The following is a 23795-nucleotide window of genomic DNA, read 5'->3' as shown; positions in this document are numbered from 1 at the left end:
TCTGAATCATAGCAACCCCACATACTACAGAACAAAACATTGCCTGGTCCTGCACCATCCTTAAAATTGTTGTTATGCTTGAGCCCATTGTTGCAGTCACTGTGTCAATCCACCTCATTGACGGTCTTCCTCTTTTCCACTGACACTGCACTTTACCAAGCATGATGTCCTTCTCCAAGGACTAATCCGTCCTGACAACATGTCCAAAGTATGTAAGACACATCCTTGCTTCTAAGGAGCATTCTGGCTGTACTCCTTCCAAGACAGATTTGTTCATTCTTTTGGCAGCCCATGGTATATTCAATATTCTTCGCCAACACCACAATTCAAAGGCATCAATTCTATTTCAGTGAATAAAGAAGACCAAAGAAGAATTGACGCCTTTGAATTATGTTGTTGGCAAAGGATCTGGAATATACCATGGACTGCCAAAAGGATGAACAAATCTGTCTTGGAAAAAGTAGAGCCAGAATGCTCCTTAGAAGCAAGGATGGCAAGACTGTGTCTCATATACTTTGGACATGTCATCAGGAGGAAGCAGTCCCTGGAGAAGGACATCATGCTTGGTAAAGTACAGGGTCAGCAGAAAAGAGGAAGACCTCAATGAGATGGATTGACTGAATTGACGCAGTGGCTACAACAATGGGTTCAAGCATAACGATGATCATGATGATGGCACAGGACCTGTTGTACATAGGGTCACTATTAGTTGGAATTGACACGACACCTAACAACAACACTATGTCCTCTCCCCAAAATGTTCATCTCCTTGGTTTCTGTGTCAGAGACTTAAGGGTGAACTGGATGGACTCTGAAACAGCTTAATACTTCTTATGTACCAAATACCCAATAAAAACAAAACAAATAAGCTCTTGAATTTTCAGCCCACTTATTACAATTTTCTGGAGAATCCTTAAGGACTTACACTGCTGAGCTCGTGTCCCCTGAGGCAGTCATGGATCAAGGCTGGAAAATAATTGGTTTACATTTAAAGTCATATTCTTTTTGGAAACCCTGGTGACATAGTGGTTAAGTGCTATGGCTGCTAACCGAAAGGTTGGGAGTTCAAATGCACCGGGCGCCCCTTGGAAACTATGGGGCAGTTCTCCTCTGTCCTATAGGGACACTATGAGTCGAAATCGACTCGACAGCAATGGGTTTTCTGTTTGGTTTAGCCAAGGTTAACTCTCCAGCCCCAAATATAACATTATAGCCCTGGTGGTGCAGTGGTTAAGCGCTTGGCTACTAATGGAAAAGTCAGCAGTTTGAGCCCACCAGCCACTCCAGGGGAGAAAGATGTGTCAGTCCGCTTCTGTAAAGATTAAAGCTTTGAAAACCATATGGGGCAGTTCTCCTCTGTCCTGTAGGGTCACTGTGAGTCGGAATCGACCTGATGCCAATGGGTTATATAAGAATTCAGGTTCTATAATCACACCATAGTAAGCCCTTCAGGTATCTGGGTGAGGAGATTGGTGTTAAGAGCCTTGGTGGTGCAGTGGTTAAGCACTCAGCTGCTAGCTAAAAGGTCAGCAGTTCAAACCCTCCAGCCACTCTTCAAGAGAAAGATGTAGCAGTCTGCTCCTGTAAACATTTACAGCTTTGGAAACCCTATGGGGCAGTTCTACTCTGTCTGTTCTGGCAGTTTTTACTCTAAACCAAGGGTTATAAGTTGGATTTGATGTGTTGGCAATGGGTTTTAGTTTTTTTATCTTCCATTTAGATACACTTAACGCTGTCAAGTCCCCGGTATGTTTACATTCAGTGTTATCTCTCTCTCAAGACTATATCCCACAAGTCTCATTTCTCTTCTAATTACCTAATTCCCTTTTCTATTATTATATAATTTTTGAAATTTCTAATTTGAATACGAAAAAGCCAAACCAAACCTGTTGCCGTCAAATCAGTTCCGACTCACAGGGACCCTAAAGAGCAGAGTAGAACTGCCCCATAGCGTTTCCAGGGAACACCTGGTGGATTTGAACCACCAACCTTTTTGGTTAGCAGCCATAGCCCTTAACCACTATGTCACCAGGGTTTCTGGAATGAATATACAACACCCAAATCATCCATTGACACACATGGCCAGCATGCCTCTGGAGACTCATGCAGTAGAAACTTCATAGTCATGATAATTTAAAATATTAATAATAAATATTCAACATCAAAATCTAAAATGGGAACACAGTATCCTGAAAAAAATATATATTATTGTTGAACGTACTAGTAAAAATGGATCAAAATGATCCCTGAAATAACATAGGAACCCTAAAGCAATAAGAGATAGTCACTAAAAGAAATTCCATTTTCTCACTCTTCATGCCGAGGTAAATTGCTGTTTTAAATAGAACCCCAGAGAAAAATACATCAAGTCAGCCAACGCCCAAAAGCAGAAACTAAGCCTCTTCAATTTCTTCAAATCCTGATCAACTATAAATAGGTTTTGCATACTGCATTTCTATGAAATAGAAAGGAAGTTGACAATAGGCATAGTAATGGATTATTTTGTCTGCAATTCTAACTACATAGCCAGCATGCTTTGCTGCACTCAATAGAGTGAAAGTCGCTATGGGGAAAAAGAGCACAGCCCCCGAGAGCAAAAATGAATTTCAAAAAAGGCAGCATTACTAGAGCTATACAATCAAAACCTTCCACTGCAAGAGAAACAGGTTGAAAAATGACCTTTACACATGCCGGTAAAATAGCAAAGTGGTTTTTGTTCGCCTCTCAGATATCGTCTGTGTTGGTAGAAGAAGAAGGAAGATTTCCCTAGTGTAAAGCCGCCACTTCCCCAGGGGAAGCCGTTTGTCACAGGCAGACTGTGACAGGGACAACTGCATCTCTGCCAGAGTATACAGAAGGGTGTGCTTGGGCTGGTTGGGGGCACTGTGGGCCACAGTCTGAGAACAGGAAATGCTATCTCCAAATGTAGGAAGCGCAGCCTCAAGTGTGAGAAGCAGAGGCTGGTGATGTTCAAAAGCACAGCAAGAAATCATTTGCAAAGAAGGATGTCAGATCTCCAGATACTGTAGTGCTCCTGTGCAACCATCTGTCATCACCACACTAATAATTCTTTCATTTCACTGTGTGTGACAGTTTGCAGTGTGCTTTCACATTTGACCCTCGTAGCCGCCCTGTAGACGGTAGGGCAAATGGGTGTATAGGTAAGCTGCAAAGACTCAGAAGCCAGCTGACTTTCCCAAGGCACCTGTGCTGGTTTTCCCACAGCTGCCCTAATAAAATACCACAAACTGCTTTTAAGAAAGTTGTTGTCTCACAGTTTGAGGCTTGAAGTCCAAATATAACGTGCCAGCTGGGCCATACCAGTACCAGTTGCCCTCAAGTCAGTTCCAACTCATGGCACCCCTATGTGTGTCAGAGTAGAAGTGTGATCCATAGGGTTTTCAGTGGCTGACTTTTCAGAAGTTCCCCAGATCTTTCTTCTGAGGCGCTTCTAGGTGGACCCAAACTGCCCACCTTTTGGCCAGCAGCCTAGCACTTTAACTATTTGCACCACCCAGGGACTCCTTCCTCTTTAGGGGAAGATACCCTACTTCTGGTATCTCCAGGTGCTCCTGGGCTTGCTTGCTGGAGCATAACACCGTTGTCATATGGCCATCTTTCCTCTCTGCCTCTGTTTCCCTCCTTTATAAGGACAGCAGTCATATTGAATTCGAACCCACCCTATTCCAGTATAGCTCATTGTTAACTGATAACATCTTCAAAGACCATTTCCAAACACAATCATGTTCACAGGTACAGGGGTAGGACTTCAAAATGGCTTCAATCCATAGCAGCATCCAAGCTACAGCCCACATCCTTTGGCTTCTCATCAATGGTTTCCCCAGGATGCTCCATCCCACCCCAAAGCATTGTTTTATTCTTGTAAGTTATCCTTACTACTTGCAACTTATCCTTACCACTCTTAGGTACAACCTCATGCAGCTCAGCCTCTTAACCCTGGTCACAAAACCTTTATCACTTCCTTTGGGGTAATACAGTGAAGCCTGTAAGAATTGGAACTCAATAAGATTGCCTTGTTTCTCCAGTATCACAATTTTTCCACCACTGACAGGGTGCAGTCTTACCATTTTTCTACCATTAGGGAAAAATATTTAAGTTTTCCATCTCAGACAGGTTTCCTCTTTACACAGGTCCCAACTTTCACAGGTTTTACTGACTCATTGAAATAAGACACAGATTTACTTTTCAATTCTCTCTTGTTTGCTACTTCACTAATCCCTTCTTCATTTCAATTTGTAGAAAAACAATTTCATGAAAATAGCAAAAGATACCATCTTTAAGCACTGAAATGAAGAATCAATCCCTGGATGGAAAAAAAAAATTAGCGGGAACTATTTTTTATATATATATAAACATAATTTTACAGCTCAGGCATTTAGAATTGTATACAACAGAGCAATACAAAACTGCATATAATTGAGATCCTAAAATTAATCCTTATATACAGTCAGAAAAATGAAATAATACAGATATTCCGTAGGCAGCAAATGATCTTCTACTGGAAGTGAGGATAGCATTTAAAATGCGCACTTTCAAGGAGCTTTAACAACTAGCAAAGCTGGATAGAATATTTCTCACTGAGATTGCTTTGATCCGTGATAGTTATTTACATTAGGCAGCCAAGGGCTCTGACCATTAAGAAAAGTAAAATAAAATGTATGCTGCTTGAATTCTCATTAGGTCTCAAGGGTAAAAGAGTAAATTTCTTTCAACTACTTTCCTATGGGCCTTTTTATTCTGCTCTTTACAACAGTTGGTGCTGACAGAGAGCTGTAGAAAAGATTCCAGTAAACTCCCACCTCTTCTAGGCTCCACAGCATTTCATTTAAGCCAGAGAGGTGGCGGCAAGGGAGCTGCTCACTCTGTCTTCTCTACCCTCACCCCTTTGCCTGGCCACTCAGGCCAGGGGTTTTGAAATGTCTCAAAAAACTTGAGATGCCTTCGCCAATTCTTGCCAAGATCACCAGGAGCATAAAGTCAGTTGCGTCGTCTGTTGCTACTCAGAAAAAAAACCCGGTTCCTTCGAGTCGTTTACTTAGGACTGTCTCTGTCTCCAATCCTCTTCCTGATCCACCAGGAAACATCTCCACGCAACCCTCTGGCTAGCAAAGCCAGCAGTGATGGCTCTCATTTCTAAATTATTGAAATTGCCCTCCCCAAAAAAGCAAAACGCTATTTCTCTAAATGCTTCTTAGTTACACAAGTGATAGATTCATTCTAGGTTACAGACAATAGATATTCACCCCTACCACGAGCCCTCAACTCTCTCGAAAGTATTTAATTAATCACTGAGGATATTTCTGGAAACATGAATGAAATGTGTTTGAGACCAGGCATGGCACCACAGTGAACTGGAGGCAGTAGGGAAAGTACAAACCCCTCAGAGAAGTGCCTGAACCTGCGCACTCGACAGCCTTCCCATCACCACGCGGCTATGCTCTGTGCCTGTCAGAGCACCTAACGTACACTGAGTGACTGGTGAATGTTTGCTGAGTGAATAAACAGGCTAATGAGAATTTGGTCCTGCAGAAAGGCCCTGTATGGTCCTTGGTTCTCTCCTACATTTGATGGAGCAGGAAGCCATCCTGGGCTTGCTCTAAAAGCACTTGTTCTCAAACTTTAACCTTTATTTAAAGTTTAAACACCTACAGAGTTTACTTAAACACCAATGGTGTTTGTTTAAAATACAGATTCCGGCCCTGTTATGAATCGAATTGTGTCCCCTAAAATGATATGTTGAAGTCCTAACCTCTGTACCTATCAGTGTGAATTTGTTTGGAAATAGGGTTTTTCTTATGTTATCAATTCAGTTAAAGAGGTCAAATTGTTATTTGCTGGTGAGTCGATTCCCCATATTACAGAGTAGAACTGCCCCATAGGGTTTCCTAGGCTATAATCCTTACAGGAGCAGACTGCTGGGTCTTTTCTCCTGCAGAGTCACTGGATGGGTTCAAACCACCAACCTTTTATGTAACCATTGTGCCACAAGAGTTCCTTTAAAGAGGCCATGTTTGATATTGCTGTTGTGTACCGCTGAGTTGATTCCAAGTCATAACAGCCTTATATGACAGAGTAGAACTGACTCAGAGGTCATACAGGGTCCTGATCCCTTCTAAGTGGTATCTTATAAAAGGAGAGAACAGACAGGGAAACAGAGTCACTGGGGGAGGGGGGAAGGCACCTTGTAAAGACACATCTACAAGCAGTACAGGAACACGAAGGATTGCTGGCAGCCACTAGAAACTAGGAGAGAGACCTGGAACAGTTCCTTTCCCAAAGCCCTCAGAAGGAATCAATATGGCCCATACTCTGATTTGGACTTCAGCCTCCAGAACTGTGAGACAATAAGTTTATATTCTTTAAAACCACCCACTTTGTGGTATTTTGTTACAGTGGCTGGAGGAAGCTCAGACAGGACTCACTATCAGAAATCTTATGGAATCCAAATACACAAGATAAAGTATACCTGACGTTAGACTAAACGGAACGGAGAGCTGAAAATTCAGGGAGAAACAGCAACAACCCCACCACCCCACCCCCACCCCCCGCCAAGGTCTCATCGCCTTTCCCTGCTTCCCTCCCTTTCACCGCTGGATATCTACCATGGATGCTGTCACTCTCCTGTCTCATAGCTTAAGTTCTTGGATGTGGAGAATTTGATGGTCTCACCAGTCTACAGTTTATCTGGGAAATGCAACCAGCATATTCAGTCAGGGCTGGGACAGCAGAAGCAATGAAAATATGTCCAGAATATTCTCCAAGGATGGGACTCCAATAACAACGCCTACATCCTAAATTTTGACATTCCCTCTGTGTGTTCTGATCTTCACTCCCTCTTTTCTGAATCCTGTGACCTTTTCTGTTCCCAAGATATTGCCCACTTGTTCACTGAAAAATGCTCTTGTTGGAGTAATTGCTTTCCCAACTGCTTGTTCATTTTATCACCATTTAACTCACTGACCTTTCCCATGCCTCATTTTTTTCTTTAACTTTTAGTTGATTTGCTACTGCTGGCCCCACTCTCTCACACCCTATACTGCGCCTCCAGTTTCTCACCACGCGTTAATCTTAACCAAGAGATTGTTTTTAACCTACTAATTCAGACCTCTCCTCATTCCGGGTGTGAGTTAGCATAGCAGAAAGGATTCTAGAGCTCAGATGTGCGGGGCCCTAGCGACCCTTTCTTCACGTTGGATTCTTTTCTGAAGTGGCTGAAATCTAGGTCATTAGAGCCTGTTCTAGCACATATCTTAAATACTGACCATTTTAAGGATACATTTTCGGTTTAGGCTCCTTTTGTGACTTTTTTTTTTTTGCCAATGATAAGATCTTTAGTAGTAATACTAATCAAAAATAAGATATATTCATTTCACTCCATACCTTCAAGTGGTTATGGAGACCAGGAACAATATAGTGGAGGAATTAGAAAAAGGTGTTAGCAGAAACTGAAGGAAAAATATTTTTCCACAAATTCACGGAGAGACTGTAGGTCAGACATAAAAAAAAAAAAAAAAAAACACCAAACTCACTGCCATCGAGTCAATTCCGACTCATAGTGACCCTACAGGACAGAGTACAACTTCCCGAGTTTCCAAGGAGCACCTGGGGGATTCAAACTGCTGACCTCTTGGTTAGCAGCCATAGCACTTAACCATTATGCCACCAGGGTTTCTGGTCTGACATGAGGACTATATAAATATTAGCTCACAGAAAATAAAGACCTTTGCCAATTAATTCTCATAGATAAGGGAATGAGAATATTACTATAGGAAATTCCAAATGTTTTACAGCTGTAGCAAACTCAAGAATTTAACACATGAGACAGAGTGCAGAAGGCAACCGATGCCACTGAACTGTACATGTAGAAATTGTTGAATGGCTGCACGTTTTCCTCTGTATATTTTCACCAAAAATAAATTTTCTTTTTTTAAAGAAAAAACTTAACGCAACTTGGTTGGGCAGAGAAAACAGAAATTTTTTTCTGTCTAATATTTCTCATGAACCCCCTCTTCCATGAGGATGAGGAAACTGTAAATTGTCCTTTTTAGATGACTCATCTTCATGTTATACTGGTTTCCTCCCCTTCTCCCAGTTCTCTGTAGTTGGGTGTTTGAACACACAGAAATTTTACATGACCTTATAGCGTAAAGGGAGCCTTAGGTCCAAACACGGCCTGACCTGGTCTGCCCCAGCCTGGTGTCTGCGTAAGTGTGACTGTACCCATTTGCCCTTTTGGAAGAATATGATGGTGCTCTCCGCTAGAAGCCCTGATCCTGACCATCTTCTTCAATCTCATAGTCCCCTTACCCTTCTTTTCTCCAACTCCAGTCCTCTACAGAGAGATTTCTGCAGCCCTGCATCCAAATATAGACTGTTGGTGCAGCCTTTAGCTCACCCATCTAGGCACCAACTTATTTAACATTCCTGCCTTCTTCAGAATCTAAACCCCAATAAAGGACATCAAGATGTATCTCCCCCTGTGTTTCTCTACCTCTTTCTCCTTCTCTTTCCCACAGTCATCCAAGTCCAGAAGGAACTCTTAAGTCATGACCTAAGCTCTTTCTACTCAAAATTTACACTCTGAGGCCCTGGAAAATTTGTAAAAGCCTGACTCTCCACCAACTCAAATCTTATTCTAAATTTCAGAAGCAGAATATAGACTCCCTATTTCTTTTGCTATAATAATATTCCCAAGTAAATAAAAACCCTTGGCAGATTAGAAAGTCCCAATGCTTTCTCAGTAGAGAAAAGTATGTAATAAACTTGGAGGGGGAAAATGATTAGGCATTATACTAGTAACCTTTTCTCCTGCCCCATTTTTCAAGTTTAGCTGTGTGTATGGCTGTGTCTGGGAAAAGAGAATGGCTCCTTGGGTCTTGTAGTTAGCATTTTTCCTATTTTCTTACCACCAGCTGACTTGGAGAAAGTCCAAGTGAGTCTCAGCAGAAAGAGAGGCATGCAAGCAATATCCATAGTGAAGCAAATATGAAAACTGGAGGAAATGCCTCGTTTTTAGAAAGAAAGAAAATCTATCTTACTCAATTTTTAGATGTTTCAGCTACCAATGTGACCTTTTTGACATCGATGAGGTCCCGCTCTTCACTCTGAGACTAACCGGAGTCAGGATATCAGATCTCCGCTGGGTAGAGGAGGGCTGGAGGAGTTGGAAGGCAGAGATACAGTTAGCAGAAAGAGTGGCTGTTGACTCTGTAGAGGTGACTTCAGGAAGTGAGGCAGAGAATCTGAGTGAGAATTTCCAACAGCAGCCATGTGACTGTCAAAGCTCAATATAATTGAGGAATCGAATTGATGCGAGATATGTAAATGAGCCCTTGCTGTGAACTCTGTGTTCATCATGATGTACATTCTTGTTTCATGAACTCTTAAGCAACAAGATGTCTCAGTTAACTCTTTCCTTACATGGAAGTTTCTAAACAGGAAAAGGATAGTACCTAAGGTAAGACTGAAGAAGCACAACATGGTAACTCATGCCTTAATGATATTTGGTAGCTTCTGAAATACAAATATAGGTAGAGTTTAAAGTAAGCTAACCTCTTAAATGGAACTAAAAGTCAAAGCTTAGTTATGAACCTCTTCTATATATGAGACCTTAACCATGTGGCTAAACCTGCTCATTTTTAAACCCAGAAAACTGAGACTCAAAAATGGATAAGAATAGAGTAAGTCATAATTTCTTCATGTATAAAACTTCCATTTCACCTCTTTTTTAGGCCTTTCAATGTCAGCGTCTCTTGTCTTTTGCCCTGTTACATGACTTAATGTGCTATAAGAACCCAGAAACTTTCTTTGAGGTAGATTGGAGGTGAAGGGTGAAGGTGGGTCAGAGGTAGAGATGGAAAATCTATTCAAACATGAAAAGGAAGTATATTTTTGGAAGTTAGCTGCCCTAAGAGAAATCAAATTACATCTGCTTTGTCTGGATTTTTAAGGAGATGCTTGAGTCAATATAATTTTCACTTACTTCATATCTTGTGTTTAACAGCATCAGCAAGTCAGATCCACGTTCTTCTTCATGTAGTCCAGCTTCTCAGATTACTTGCTCGGCATACAGATTGAATAAGTATGGTGAAAAGATATAGCCTTGACGTGCACCTTTCCTGACTTTAAACCAGGCAGTATCCCCTTGTTTTTTTCCAAATGATTGCCTCTTGGGCTATATACAGGTTCTTCATGAACACAATTAAGTGTTCTGGAATTCCTATTCTTTGCAATGTTATCCATAATTTGTTATGATCCACACAGTCGAATGCCTTAACAAGAAAAAAAAAAAAGTAGTGGTAGTTAAACTCAGGATTGTGGATAAGTGTAACCAGGAAAAAAAAAAAAAAAAGTATACATAGAAAGGTGAAAAGTCGACCTCTGATAGAACTCTAGGACAAAATACAATTTAATGAGCTAATGCAATAGCAAAAATACTGAATTATAACAGGTGGATTCACTTCAACCAGGGATTCCATATTTTCCTAATAATGACTTCTGGCTTTGTTATTTCACTTGAGTTTTTCTTATTTTATTCAAGGACTCACATTTAATACTGGCTTTGCTTTTTTACCATTACATGAAGTAATGTCAATTAAGAAACTATTTTCCCCTCAGTATATTTGTCCCAGTTGTTCTTTTCTATCAGCATGTCCGTCTTTTTAATAAAAAGTAAAGGTTTCATTTTCAAAACATTAACCTAGATTGGCTTGACCAGACTTAATCATATTTATTTTACCATTAGAAACATGAAATTTAAGGGAGGTAGGAAACCATCTTAACTCAGTACACAACCTGAGGTAGATGGAAACCAGTAAGAAGCCAGAATCAGGATAGCCACTGCATGTTGGTCTAGACTCCATCCACAGGCCTGAGAATGGGAATATGTTCTTAGTCAAAATACATTTATGTTGTTATTAGCTGCCATTGAGTAAATTCCAACTCATGGTGACCCCATGTGTACAGAGAAGAAGTGCTCTGTAGGGTTTCCAAGGTCGTGATCTTTCAGAAGCAGATCGTCATATCTGTCTTCCAGGGTTCTTCCAGGTGGGTTGGAACAGCCCATTTTTCAGTTAGTAGTCAAGCGCTTAAATGTTTGTATCACCCAGGGACTCCCTATTTGTGCACATACATACAAAATATTTTAATCGGAAGGGAGGCCCCTAAAAATCTGTACAATATTTTATAAGTTTAACAGTAAAAAATGTTATATGCCAAGTGACAGAGACTGAGGTAGGCACATTATAAACACTAAATCTTCACAACAACCCTGTGAGAGCACTGTGAACCTTGCTTTACAATTTAATGTGTTAATTTGATTTTAATTAAATTTAATTAATAAACCAGTAAATTTCTTTAGTCATTTGCATGAAGAGGTATCTGTGAAAAGTGTCTCTCAGATACTTACACCAAACTTGCCCTGTTTTTACCTCACCCCAATAAATAACAGTTACTAGTTTCTTGTGTGCTATTCCAGAGATTGTAACGTACAGACAAGCAAATGTGCTTTATGAAGTCTTCCCTTGTGTGCATTTTTTACACAAATGATAGCACACTGTACATATTATTTTCATGTTGTTTCATTTAGCAATGTATTTTAGAGATCTATCCATCTCCATAGTAGTAGTAGTGATCATAGTATTTAATGAATTATATAGTATGTTATAGGTACTTTTCTGGAAACCCTGGTGGCATAGTGGTTAAGAGTTATGGCTGCTAACCAAAAGGTTGGCAGTTTGAATCCACCAGGCGCTCCTTGGAAACCATATGGGGCAGTTCTACTCTGTTCTATAGGGTTGCTATGAGTCGGAATCGACTTGACGGCAATGGGTTCGATTCAGTTTTATAGGTACTTTTCTAGGATATATTAACTCATTCATCCTCAAGCACTCCTATGAAACAAGCACTGATAGATACCTATTTTATAAATGAGAAATTTCCAGTGTTGTGAGTTTCAAACAGGTTTCCTAGTTTTTGTTTTGCCTTTTGACATCTTTTAATTTCTTTTTGTTTTTAATTTTGTGTACATGGACACATTTGTCCATCTTTTAATTTATCACTTTTGGTCTTGAGCCCTACTTTGAAACTCCTTTCTAACTCAGAGCTTAAATAGGAATTCTTCCATATTTTCTTCTAGTATTTTTTTTTCTTTTTTTTTTTTAGCTTTCTTGGGAATTTATACCCTCTAAGGTAAAGGCATGGATCTAAATATGTTTCCAAATGGTGATGTATTGAAGAGTCCAGCTTTCCCTTCACTGATTCACAGTAACATTTTTATCATATATTGAATTGGGTTTATGTCTAGACTTTCTATACCGTTTTTAGTCTGATTGCCCGTTTATGTGCCTATAGTTTCTTATCACTCAAAGAATCTGACTTACCAGAGCTGTTAAGTAAAACTTCAGTCCTTTCATAGCTGCTAAAAAAATGCTGGCATTGTTAAATGACAATAAAGATTAAACTGTTAACAGGATAAAAGTGTTAATTGGCTCTAACTGCTCTGCAAAAAAGCTGTGCTTTTAAGAATTTCATTACTTTCTATAATTAAACATTAAATTTTAAATACTGAATAGAAACACCACTGGGTTTTTAGGAAAGTGCTCTTGGTCTGCTCCATTGCTAAGAGATTAAAATTTCTGTATGCATGGAGGATATATATTTGGTTATTAAATACATACATAATATTGCAAAACTTAGAGTGATAATGAAATTTATACAGCTGTGAAGATGGACGAAATTGCCAGAGATCAATTAATTCATCTATAACAAAAGTTTTATCTTGAGGCTTACAAAAAATTATTCTAAATAGTTTTCCACTTTTTAAAAGTAAAGCACTTCTACAGTTTTTGACTTGGCAAATGTCTCTCGCTTGTCATTTGGAGGCAAGATTGGCGTTTTGAAATCACCCCCTCATTAGAGCTAGGTTTGAGAATTGAAGACTGGAAGAGAGGACAAGGTCTAATAGTTACATAGTAGAGGTTTTTTCTTAAGTTTAATTGCTACTAGGGCAGCAGAATTTAAAGCTGTTTCTCCCCTAGAAGACGAATGTGAGAACCATGAGTAGTGAAGCCCCTCATTTGAAGTTCAGCGTTCTATGAATACATTTATTCACGTAAACCCTCATTATTTCTTGATTCCTTGTTGTTCATTGCCTTCAAGGCACCTTTGATTCATGGCAGCCCCAGGTACAACAGAACAAAATGTTGCCCAACCCTGCACCATCTTCACAATCATTGGTATGCTTGAGTCCATTGTGGTGGCCACTGTATTTTGAGCGTCTTCTTCTAGCACTGAATCACACAGTATTCTTTTGTGATCCATAGAGTTTTCACTGGCTAATTTTCAGAAGTTAGTCTGCAGGCCTTTTTTTACTAGCTTGTCTTAATCTGGAAGCTCCAATGAAACGTGTCCACCATGGGTGACCCTGCTGGTATTTGAAATACTGGTGGTATAGCTTCCAGCATCATAAGCATCATAGCAACACGCAAACCACTGCAGACAACAAACTGAGAGGTGGTGGTCCTTATTTACCAGGGTTAAATATATTCATATACACATTACTTATTCTTCACTTATTAAAACACAACAGTGACAAGAATGAAGTGGTTCTGGAAGTGAGGTAAGATGCAGTAAAGAAAGAGGGTACTTTCTTAGATCCCTAGTGATATGGAATTTGAAATCATTTAGGGAAAGCATTAGAATTTTTAGATAGTTATTTTATTATAATATATTGATGATCTGCCACATGCTGGCTCTGTCAGGATGGGGGGACCCAAAGACTACCTTCAACATCAGTGATTTGCTAGAAGGTCTCACAGAATTCAGGAAGGCTGTTATACTCATGGTTATAGTGTGTTACAGAGAAAGGAGAGAGATTAAAATCTGCAAACGGAAAAGGCACAGGGGGCCAAGTACAGCAGAAACCAAGCACAAGCTTCCAGGTGTCCTCTCCCAGTGGAATTGCTTGGGGAAACAATGATGTGTGCCTATACCTAAGAAGTATTGCCGTCCAGGGAAGCTCACCCCAGCCTTGGTGTCTGGAGTCTTCGTTGGGAGTCAGTCATTTAGGCATTCAGTGCCCAAGTGACTGACCTCAGCTATTTAGACTCCAACCTCAGCCAAAATCACACTGCCGAAGTAAAGATTATCTGGTCAAACTGGTACACCATGACCCAAGGCCTTGGGCGTACAGAAACACTCTTATAAGGCATAATATTCCAGGGCCTCCCCAGGAATTGGCCAGGGGCCAGACTTGAAGTGAGGCATTTTTTTGGAATGTTCCGGGTTTGAGCAACTTGGGCTTGCTCAGTTAATCCTTTCCTGCCCAGTGGCACATACATTATTCCACTTAATCACCAAAAACTTTGTGACATGGGTCTTATTGCCCCCATTTGATAGATGAAGAAAGAATAAGTCAAATAACTTGCTCAAGTTAATCTGGCTGTTGCTTTCTTCACGGACCTGTACTTCTCCCTGGTAGTGGTTACCGTAGTGCTTTGTTGATTCACTCTTCCTCACTACTTGAAAGCCTCAGCAGAAATGAGCCATGTGTATTTTCCTTTTCTATTTTTCATCTCTAGGCCCAAGATGGAAACCCTGGTAGTGTAGTGGTTAAGTGCTACAGCTGCTAACCTAAAGCTTAGCAGTTCAAATCCTCCAGGCACTCCTTGGAAACTCTGTGGGGCAGTTCTACTCTGTCCTATAGGGTCGCTATGAGTCCAAATCAACTCGTCGGCAACGGGTTTGGTATTTTTTTGGTTAGGCCCAAGACAACACCTGGCGTAGACTAACTACTTGACAGATATGTGAATAAATGGATACAATAGGTTGTAAAATGATACTTGAAAATTTGAGCCCAAGCCTTTTGAATCCTACACTATTACGATTCCATTACATCACAATATCAGGAAAAAAAAAAAAAATAAGTTTGCCTGTCCTCCCTACCTCTTTGAATTTTTATGAGGCAATAGACTATTATTCAGAGCTGAAAGAGCTCTTAGATATTGTATATTATCATTTTTGTAAAAACGGCATGGGGGTTGTGCCTGGCCGCCTCTAACTTCACAAGGAGGAAAGAGAATCAAGATCAGCAGCCCAAAACTGATTCCTATGAGATGGAGGTCATACAAGCCACCTCTCTCCACCATCTTTATTGATTCTGACACCAACTGTCATTCCCAAGGCACTCTCTACTTCTCTGGTGGGTTCGATAATTCATTGCAGTGGACACACACAACTCAGTGACAATACTTACAATTATGGGTTATTTTTAGGGAAGTAAAAGGTTACAATTCAGGTTCAGGAATGCTCAGAACACAGTTCTTCCCTCAGGACACCCTCTTCTTAGCCATCCTGACAGGCATGCCTCTCTGGCCCTCAGCCTCTGCCCTGTTCAGGCACATGTTACAAAGCTCTTTTAGCTCTGCCAGTAAGTACCCAGAGGCACCATACTCTGCCAGCAAGCCTCCTGTCCAAAGCACTCAGCTTTCTTCCACCACACCATGTCCTGCTGTTGTTTCTCTGCCACAGCTTCTCAAGAGCTCTGTCTCCTGATTTCAGGAGCTTCTAAGTGCAGAGATCCTGGGTCCAAAGGATGCCCTCTCTGCTCCTGGCTGTTCTCCCTTGGTGGTGGCAAGTTCTTCTCTCTGCTCTGGAATTGGCTCTTTGAAGCCTAGTAGGATGGCAAAGCTGACCAATCCACTTGGTGGCCACAATTATCTAATTTGCACAGTTACACCCAACAGAAGATTTCAAAGGATGGCTGGAGACTAATGTATTATGATGACATGTGCAAAGACCTGGAGATAGAAAACCAAAACAGAAGAACACACTCAGCATTTCTCAAGCTGAAAGAACTGAAGAAAAAATTCAAGCCTCGAGTTGCAATAGCGAAGGATTCTATGGGGAAGATATTAAACGATGCAGGAAGCATCAAAAGAAGATGGAAGGAATACAGAGTCATTATACCAAAAGAATTGGTCGACATTCAACCATTTCAGGAGGTAACGTATGATCAGGAACTGACGGTACTGAAGGAAGAAGTCCATGCTGCACTGAAGGCATTGGTAAAAAACAAGGCTCTGGGAATTTATGGAATACCAACTGAGATGTTTCAGCAAACCGATGTAGTGATGGAAGTGCAAGAAATTTGAAAGACAGCTACCTGGCCAACCAACCAGAAGAGATCCATATTTATGCCTATTGCCAACAAAGGTGATCTAACTGAATGTGGAAATTATCGATCAATATCATTAATATCACATGCAAGCAAAATTTTGCTGGAGATTATTCAGAAGTGGCTACAGCAGTATATCAACAGGGACCTGCCATAAATTCAAGCCAGATTTAGAAGAGGACGTGGAGCCAGGGATATTTCTGAAGTCAGATGGATCCTGGCTGAAAGCAGAGAATACTAGAAAGATGTTTACCTGTGTTTTATTGACTATGCAAAGGCATTTGACTGTGTGGATCATAACAAATTACGGATAACATTTCAGAGAATGGAAATTCTTGAACTCTTAATTGTGCTCATGAGGAATCTGTACATGGATGAAGAGGAAGTCATTGGAACAGAACAAGGGGGATACTGCATGGTTTAAAGTCAGGAAAGGTGTGTGTGAGGGTTGTATCTTTTCACCATACCTATTCAAGCTATGGAAACCCTGGTGATGTAGAGGTTAAGAGCTACGGCTGTTAACCAAACAGTTGGCAGTTCGAATCTGCCAGGCGCTCCTTGGAAACTCTATGGGGCAGTTCTACTTTGACCCTATAGGGTCGCTATGAGTCAGAATCGACTCAATGGCACTGGGTTTGGTTTGGTTTATTCAAGCTATATGCTGAGCAAATAATCTGAGAAGCTGGACTCTGTGAAGAAGAATGGGGCATCAGGATTGAGATAGACTAACAACCTGCATTAGACAGATGACACAACCTTGCTAGGTGAAAGTGAAAAGGTTTTGAAGCATTTACTCATGATGATCAAAGGCCACAGCCTGCAGTATGGATTACACCTCAACATAAAACAAAAATCCTTACAACTGGACCAATAAGCAACATTTTGATAAATGGAGAAAAGACTGAAGTTGTCAAGGATTTCATTTTACTTGGATCCGCAATCAACACACATGGAAGCAGCAGTCAAGAAATCAAAAGACACATTGCATCAGGCATATCGGCTGCAAAAGACCTCTTTCAGGTGTTGAAAAGCAAAGATGTCACCTTGAGGACTAAGGTGTGCCTGACGCAAAAAAAGACCCAAGCCATGGTGTTTTCAGTCCCCTCATATGCATGCAAAAGCTGGACAACGAATAAGAAAGACCAAAGAGGAACTGATGCCTTTGAATTGTAGTGCTGGCAAAGAATACTGAATATACCATGGACTGACAAAAGGGACAAATCTGTCTTGGGAGACATTCAACCAGAATGCTCCTTAGAAGCGAGGATGGCAAGACTTCATCTCACATACTTCAGACATGTTATCAGGAGGGATCAGCCCATGGGGAAGGACATTTTGCTTGGTAAAGTAGAGGGTCAGCAAAAGAGAGGAAGACCTTCAGTGAGATGAATTCATACAATGGCTGCAACAGTGGGCTCAAGCATGGAAACAATTTTGAGGATGGCATAGAATCAGGCAGTGTTTTGTTCTGTCGTGCATAGGGTCGCTGTGAGTCAAAATGACTCAACAGAACGTAACAACAACCACCCATTCACTTGGGTGGAAGTTACAAGACCATGATGAGAAAGGCCACACAAAAGCAGTCTATCACACTGTAATTTTATTTTAGATAAGAAGAAACACTAATTTTGTGCAAGTATAGTGAAACCTATGAGAGCTGAAACTTGACGAGACTGCCTTGTTTTTCCAGGTCTGGCAAATTTTCTGACTTTGACAGGGTGCAGTCTTCACTTTCCTAATACTCTCTATTAGTAGAAAATATTTGAATCTTCCTCCTCTGACAGATTTCTGCCTTACACAGGTTCCAGCTTTCCCAGGTGTTACTATACTTTGTTAAGTATAAACAGAGAGAATATTTCTACTTTTCTATTAATATCAATAGAATCCTTGTTTGGGGCCAGGACAAACATACATTGTCCATATTTTTACTTTTCTCACAAATTGAATGCAGTTGAAGAATATATATGTTGCAGGCAAAGGGGTTAGGAAATTCAAATATAACTAGCACCTCTGTTTTAGTTTTTCTCAAGTTAATTCTTTTGGGTTGTTTGCCCTTTTACCATGTTTCTTTCTGGTCTTCAGTTTCGTACATCACAATATGAAATAAGCTGCACAAATATGGATTCTAATTCGGCTTCATTTGGGCCACAGTGTCATCTCCCATTCCCCTTCAATGCAATGGTGACAGGTGTGCTTTTGGGAAGAGTTGCATAGACCTGTCCTCAAATGATAATATGCATGCGAATCACCTGGCAATATTGCTAAAATGCTGGTTCTGATTCTGTGGTCTGGGTGGGACTTGAGTATCTGCCTTGCTAACAAACTCCCAGAGATGCCAGTACTGCTGGTCTGGGAACCACACATTAAATAGCAAGGCTATAGCTATCTAGTCATTTCATCTTTCTCTTTATCATCTTCTTTAGTACTGACTTACTATCTAAAACTGTTTAGGCACATAAGAAAAAGTCTCCACATCTGTGCCCTGTTGTTGATGGTAGTGGTGTTAATTGCCATTGAGTCTGCTCCCATTCACGGTGACCTTATGTATAAAAACCCATTGCTGTTGAGTCCATAGGGTTTCCTAGGCTGTAATCTTTATGGATGCAGACTGCAGCGTCTTTCTCCCATGGAGCCGCTGGTGGGTAAAACCACCAACCTTTCAATTAGCAGCTGAGCGCTTAACCACTGTGTCACAAGGGCTCCTTGACCTTGCATGTAACATAAATAAATGTTGCTGGTCCTGTACCATCCTTATGATTTTTGGTATATTTCCATATCCATGCCCAAGTCCCAAAGGAACATGGTTTAAACAATATCCAGGGAAACCTAGAGCTGTTTATTCCAACCCTGCTGAGGAAAGTCATAAATGGGGGCCAGTATTACCAGAGATTTTGACTTTCAGCTTGGCTGTAGTGCACAGGTACATAACTGAAGAAAGAGCATTTTCCACCTCAAATTTCTTTTCCTTTTATGCTAATATTTTAAACCCTTTCTTTCTTGATCAGAGGATGAGAGGATGAAGCTTACAATAGTTTTTATTTCAAAGGATGAAAAAATCCTTCTGTGAGCTTTCAAACACCCCACTGGACCGAGTCAAGTGCCAGGAGGCGGCAAGCATCAGCCGTTTGTATCTCAAGGGCTGAGTGTGGAGTAGCAATTCCCACATCCATTATCTCATTTCCAAAGGCTAATAAGCAGTGTTTTCCAGGTGACAATGAACAAAACACAAACAAAATGTACTCACTGCTTGTCTGTGGTTTTGCCGCCACTGCTGCAGTTGGATTTCTTTATTCCTTTGAATCAACAAAGAGAACTCATTTGTTTCACTTTGTGAAAACTCTTCATTTTTCCCCTGGACTTTCCATTTCACGCTGTGTGAATTTTATTAAGATCTCTTTCACAGAAGCTAAGTGCTGGGTCTATGGGGCCCTAAGGGATCTCAGTTGCAGCCTCTGTAATGTCTGAAGCCTCTTGAGATGTTTCTTTTCTACTGAAAACTCCTTGGAGAATCATAGAGAAGAATCCAAAACCTTTTTGGTGCTTGGAGAAATAGTTTGGCCTCCTGAGCACTGTGTGTACATCATTTGATGTTATAATGTGAAAACAACACAGCAATCAAGTTAATATCCAATTCCTGAGTATTAGCATCATGTTGATACTGGGTGGGTCTTTCTGAAGGTGACTTAAAATACTAATTAGGAATATTTTTCACTTTAGAATTAGTCTGCGTTAATAAAATTTACCTATAGTGGCTTTTTTCCAATAAAAATTATGTTTTCAAAAGTAATTATGATATAATTGAAAAGGATTTTGAATTCTGATTTTTCCTCTTGATATTACATAAGAATTTTCAATGTTATGACAGTTCTCATAAGTAACATAAATAATAGCCCCATAATAGGCCATCAGATGAAAATACTATTATTAATCCAACCATTTCTCTGTGGTGGATGTTTAGATTAGTTCCAAATTTGATCTATGATGACAATAGTAATAGCTAATGTTTTTTGAGTAATTATATGCTAAGATTAAAGACCACAACCATCAGTATGGATTAGACTTTAAGAAAACAAAAATCCTCACAACCGGACAAACAAGCAACACCAGTGATAAATGGAGGAAAGATTGACGTTGTCAAGGATTTCATTTTACTTGGATCTCCAATCAACGCCCATGGAAGCAGCAGTCAAGAAATCAAATGACATATCGCAATGGGCAAATCTGCTGCAAAAGACCTCTTTAAAGTGTTAAAAAGCAAAGATGTCACTAAGGTGCCACCTGAACCAAGCCATAGTATTTTCAGTTGCCTCATATGCATGCTAAAGCTGGACAATGAATAAGGAGGACTGAAGAAGAATTGATGCCTTTGGATTATGGTGTTGGCTAAGAATATTGACTATAACATTGACTGCCAAAAGAACAAACAAACCCGTCTTGGAAGAAGTAGAGACAGGATGCTCCTTAGAAGCGAGGATGGTAAGACTTCATCCCACAAACTTTGGACATGTTTTCAGGAGGGACTACTCCCTGGAGAAGGACGTCATGCTTGGTAAAGTAGAGCTCCAGGGAAAACAGAAAACCCTCAACGAGATGGATTGGCACATTGGTGCGACAGTAGGCTCAAGCATAGGAACAATTGTGAGAATGGTGCAGGACCGGGCAATATTTCGTTTTGTTGTACATAGGGTTGCTATGAATCAGAGCTGACTCAACAGCACCTAACAACAATAACAACAAAATACCACTGTAAATATTTTGTGTATCAACTCATTTAACTTTCTAAAGATGTGATGGAATGGGTACCATTTTTATTCCTATTCTGGAGATTTGGAATGGAAGTGTTGACAGGTGGAGCAGCGTGCCCAAGGTGACACTGCTAGTAAATGACAGGGCCAAAATTCAAAGCATTCTCATATCCAAATACAGTCTCTTTTATGACACATTGTTCTCTGGGATATGCAACACTTTACTTAAGGATTACTCAGTTTAATTAGAATCTTCAGCCTGTGTATGAAAATGTATCAATTAAAAAATGTATGTTCTTCTCCTTGGTTCCTATTGCAATGCGTATAAAATTGCAGATATCTCTTAAGTTCTTTAAATTTCAAGAGCCATCAAGTCATAGGTGATAATGGCATTATCACAAATGTGAAAATCTTTAAAGAAATTTTTTTCTGCTTTTATTTATTTACTTGTTGCTTTTATTAAATATTGGTAAGAGATGCATTCATAACTTCAATCACTTTTACCTTTTCCTTTACACTGTTGAGAACACTTCATCTCAAAAAATCAAAATATACATGGGTTTTTTTCACCCTTAGTTTTGTTCTCATGTACCACTGAAAGGCGTGTTTGTTTGTTTGTTTGCTCCAAGATGAATCTGCTTTTCTGACTCCCACAAAGGTCCGGGAGGTGGGTGACACAGGGCAAGGACATCTTTTACCTAGAGTTTACACAGTTAAACACATGAAGACCCATCTCTCTCCTTATCTCTGTTCCCACAGAATGTGTGACACGGGAGAAGGACTGTTCACCTTTCAAACAAGGGAAGGGGAGATGATCTACCAGAAGGTCCATTCTGCAACACTGGCCATAGCTGAGCAACATGAAAGGTTGATGCTAGAAATGGAACAGAAGGCCCGGGTGAGTTCCTTCCTCAGTAATGATTCATACTGTGTGTGTTTGGGTCATTCATGTTAGCACCGTGTCCACTTCTACCTCAACCCAAGGGCACACCTTGGTCACTGACCCTGAGAGGCCCATCATCTCTCCTCTCTTAATACCTACTCAAAAACCAAGCTAAACCCGTTGATGTCAAATAGATTTCAACTCATAGAGACCCGGGAGGACAGAGTAGAACAACCCCCATAGGGTTTCCAAGGCTGTAATCTTTACAGACGCAGACTGCCAACATCTTTCTCCAGTGAAGTAGCTGGTTGGCTCAAACCGCCAACCTTTTGGTTAGCAGCTGAGTTCTTAACCACTGTGCCACCAGGATTCCTTAATACCTACTCAGTATATCACAGAAGTAGTTATTTGCAGCGACTATACATGTATCTGTATATCTACCTGTGATCTGTTGCCACAGTTACCCAAAACCAAGCCAAACCAAATTCACTGCCATGGAGTCGATCCTGACTCACAGGACCCTGTAGAACAGAGTAGAACTGCCCCACAGGGTTTCCAAGGCTGTAAAATCTTTATGGAAGCAAACTGTCACAGTTTTCTCTTGTGGAGCAGCTTGTGCGTTTAAACTGATGACCTTTTGGTTAGCAACTGAGTGCTTAGGAGCAGAATTCATAGAGATTGAAATAGGAAACAGTGCTCTCTATGTACCTCCACGTATAGGTGGATGATCAGAGATTCTAATGTGGGCTCAAAATAACTAGGAAAATCATGTCAATCCCCGAAAGGATTCTATTATGTGTGTGTTTACCTTTATCCTAGGTTCTCTGAAACGTCCAGCTTTTTCTGTCTAAATTTCACAGCCAGTAATAAAATGTTTGTAGAAGAAGCTCATACTGTTTACCATCAGAATAATTTGTCTTTTATCCTGCCCTGGAAGTACCCCACATATTCAGGGCCAAGCTGAGAAGTAATTTAGTCAAAAACCTGAAATAGCAAATTTTATAACTGGCTGGGAAAAAAAACGTTGTAAGCTTTACTACTAACTCGCTTGGAGAGCAATCAATGGAATAACTATTGGCTATAATCTTAAAAAAAAATATTCTCTTTTTTCAGGATTGACAGAGATACCTTAGATTTAGTCTTCAAGAGGATACGTGATGTTTTGGGAAATAGGTGTGGGTCATTACCAGTAAAACGTTCATGATTCTAGTCCAGTTTAAGGTGACAGTTTTATATCTGGTAGTATATTAGTTTTGATTTAAATAATTCTTAATTACATAGTATTTTGAAATATAAAAGATAATTCTCTTCAAAATACAAGAAAGCAAAGATGTTTAACAAATGAGCTTATGTTAGGTCACTATGAGTCAGAATCGACTCAACGGCACTGGGTTTGGTTTGTTTTTTGACAAAAACGTTTTTACATGTCTGAGATAGGGTTAAATAGCCTTCCTGACCCCTAAGGCTGAGAGTGCAGAACAGTCTTATAGTGGATGTTTGGCCCTCCACGGGATGAATGAAGCTTCAGCATGAGTGGGATTATAAATGTATGAATACAGCATTGACTAAAGCACAGTAATAACTCACTCTTTTTAATGAACAATTTACTGAGTTATTTGCTGAATAAGGTATTAGTTAAGACTTGATCTTCTCCAAAGATTTGGTTTAAATTTAAACCATTGTAACAATTACCTAGTTGATCTGATATTTTTCCAGTGGTTAAAATCAGGTGAAAAAAAGTCACTTCTAAATCTCAAATTACCTCAGATTCTTGAGCATTCGTTATCACCCTATTTTGTAATCAGCTGATGTTTATTTTCAACCAGAATGAACAAATGTGGCTAGAACTTGCCATTAGTCAACTGTTGTAGCTCATCCTTTCTCTAGTTCTCCTACACAAGCAAAAATGCTCATAAAAAAACCAGTTGCCATCGAGTCGATTTCAGTTTGTAGTGACCCTATAGAATAGAGT

At 40.2% G+C, this 23795-nt stretch overlaps 1 protein-coding gene and 1 long non-coding RNA gene across 2 annotated transcripts in view; one reads left to right on the top strand and one right to left on the bottom strand.

Moving 5' to 3' along the window:
- Positions 1-10286, bottom strand: part of LOC135232840 (uncharacterized) — a 41147-nt gene extending 30861 nt beyond the window's left edge. The window contains exons 1-2 of the long non-coding RNA XR_010323435.1: positions 10004-10286; positions 9060-9175 (exon numbers count right to left, since the gene is read on the bottom strand). This is a non-coding gene — a long non-coding RNA (uncharacterized LOC135232840). The remainder of the gene's footprint in view (positions 1-9059; positions 9176-10003) is intronic.
- The window catches only part of DOK6 (docking protein 6), a 436186-nt gene that overhangs the window by 324553 nt on the left and 87838 nt on the right, over positions 1-23795 (top strand). Inside the window, exon 6 of the mRNA XM_023543736.2 lies at positions 21700-21838. Within this exon, the coding sequence (XP_023399504.2) occupies positions 21700-21838 (139 nt within the window). The remainder of the gene's footprint in view (positions 1-21699; positions 21839-23795) is intronic.

The sequence above is a fragment of the Loxodonta africana genome, chromosome 11, assembly GCF_030014295.1.
Source record: "Loxodonta africana isolate mLoxAfr1 chromosome 11, mLoxAfr1.hap2, whole genome shotgun sequence".
NCBI lineage: Eukaryota > Metazoa > Chordata > Mammalia > Proboscidea > Elephantidae > Loxodonta > Loxodonta africana.
This window is presented reverse-complemented; position numbering and strand designations above follow the sequence as displayed.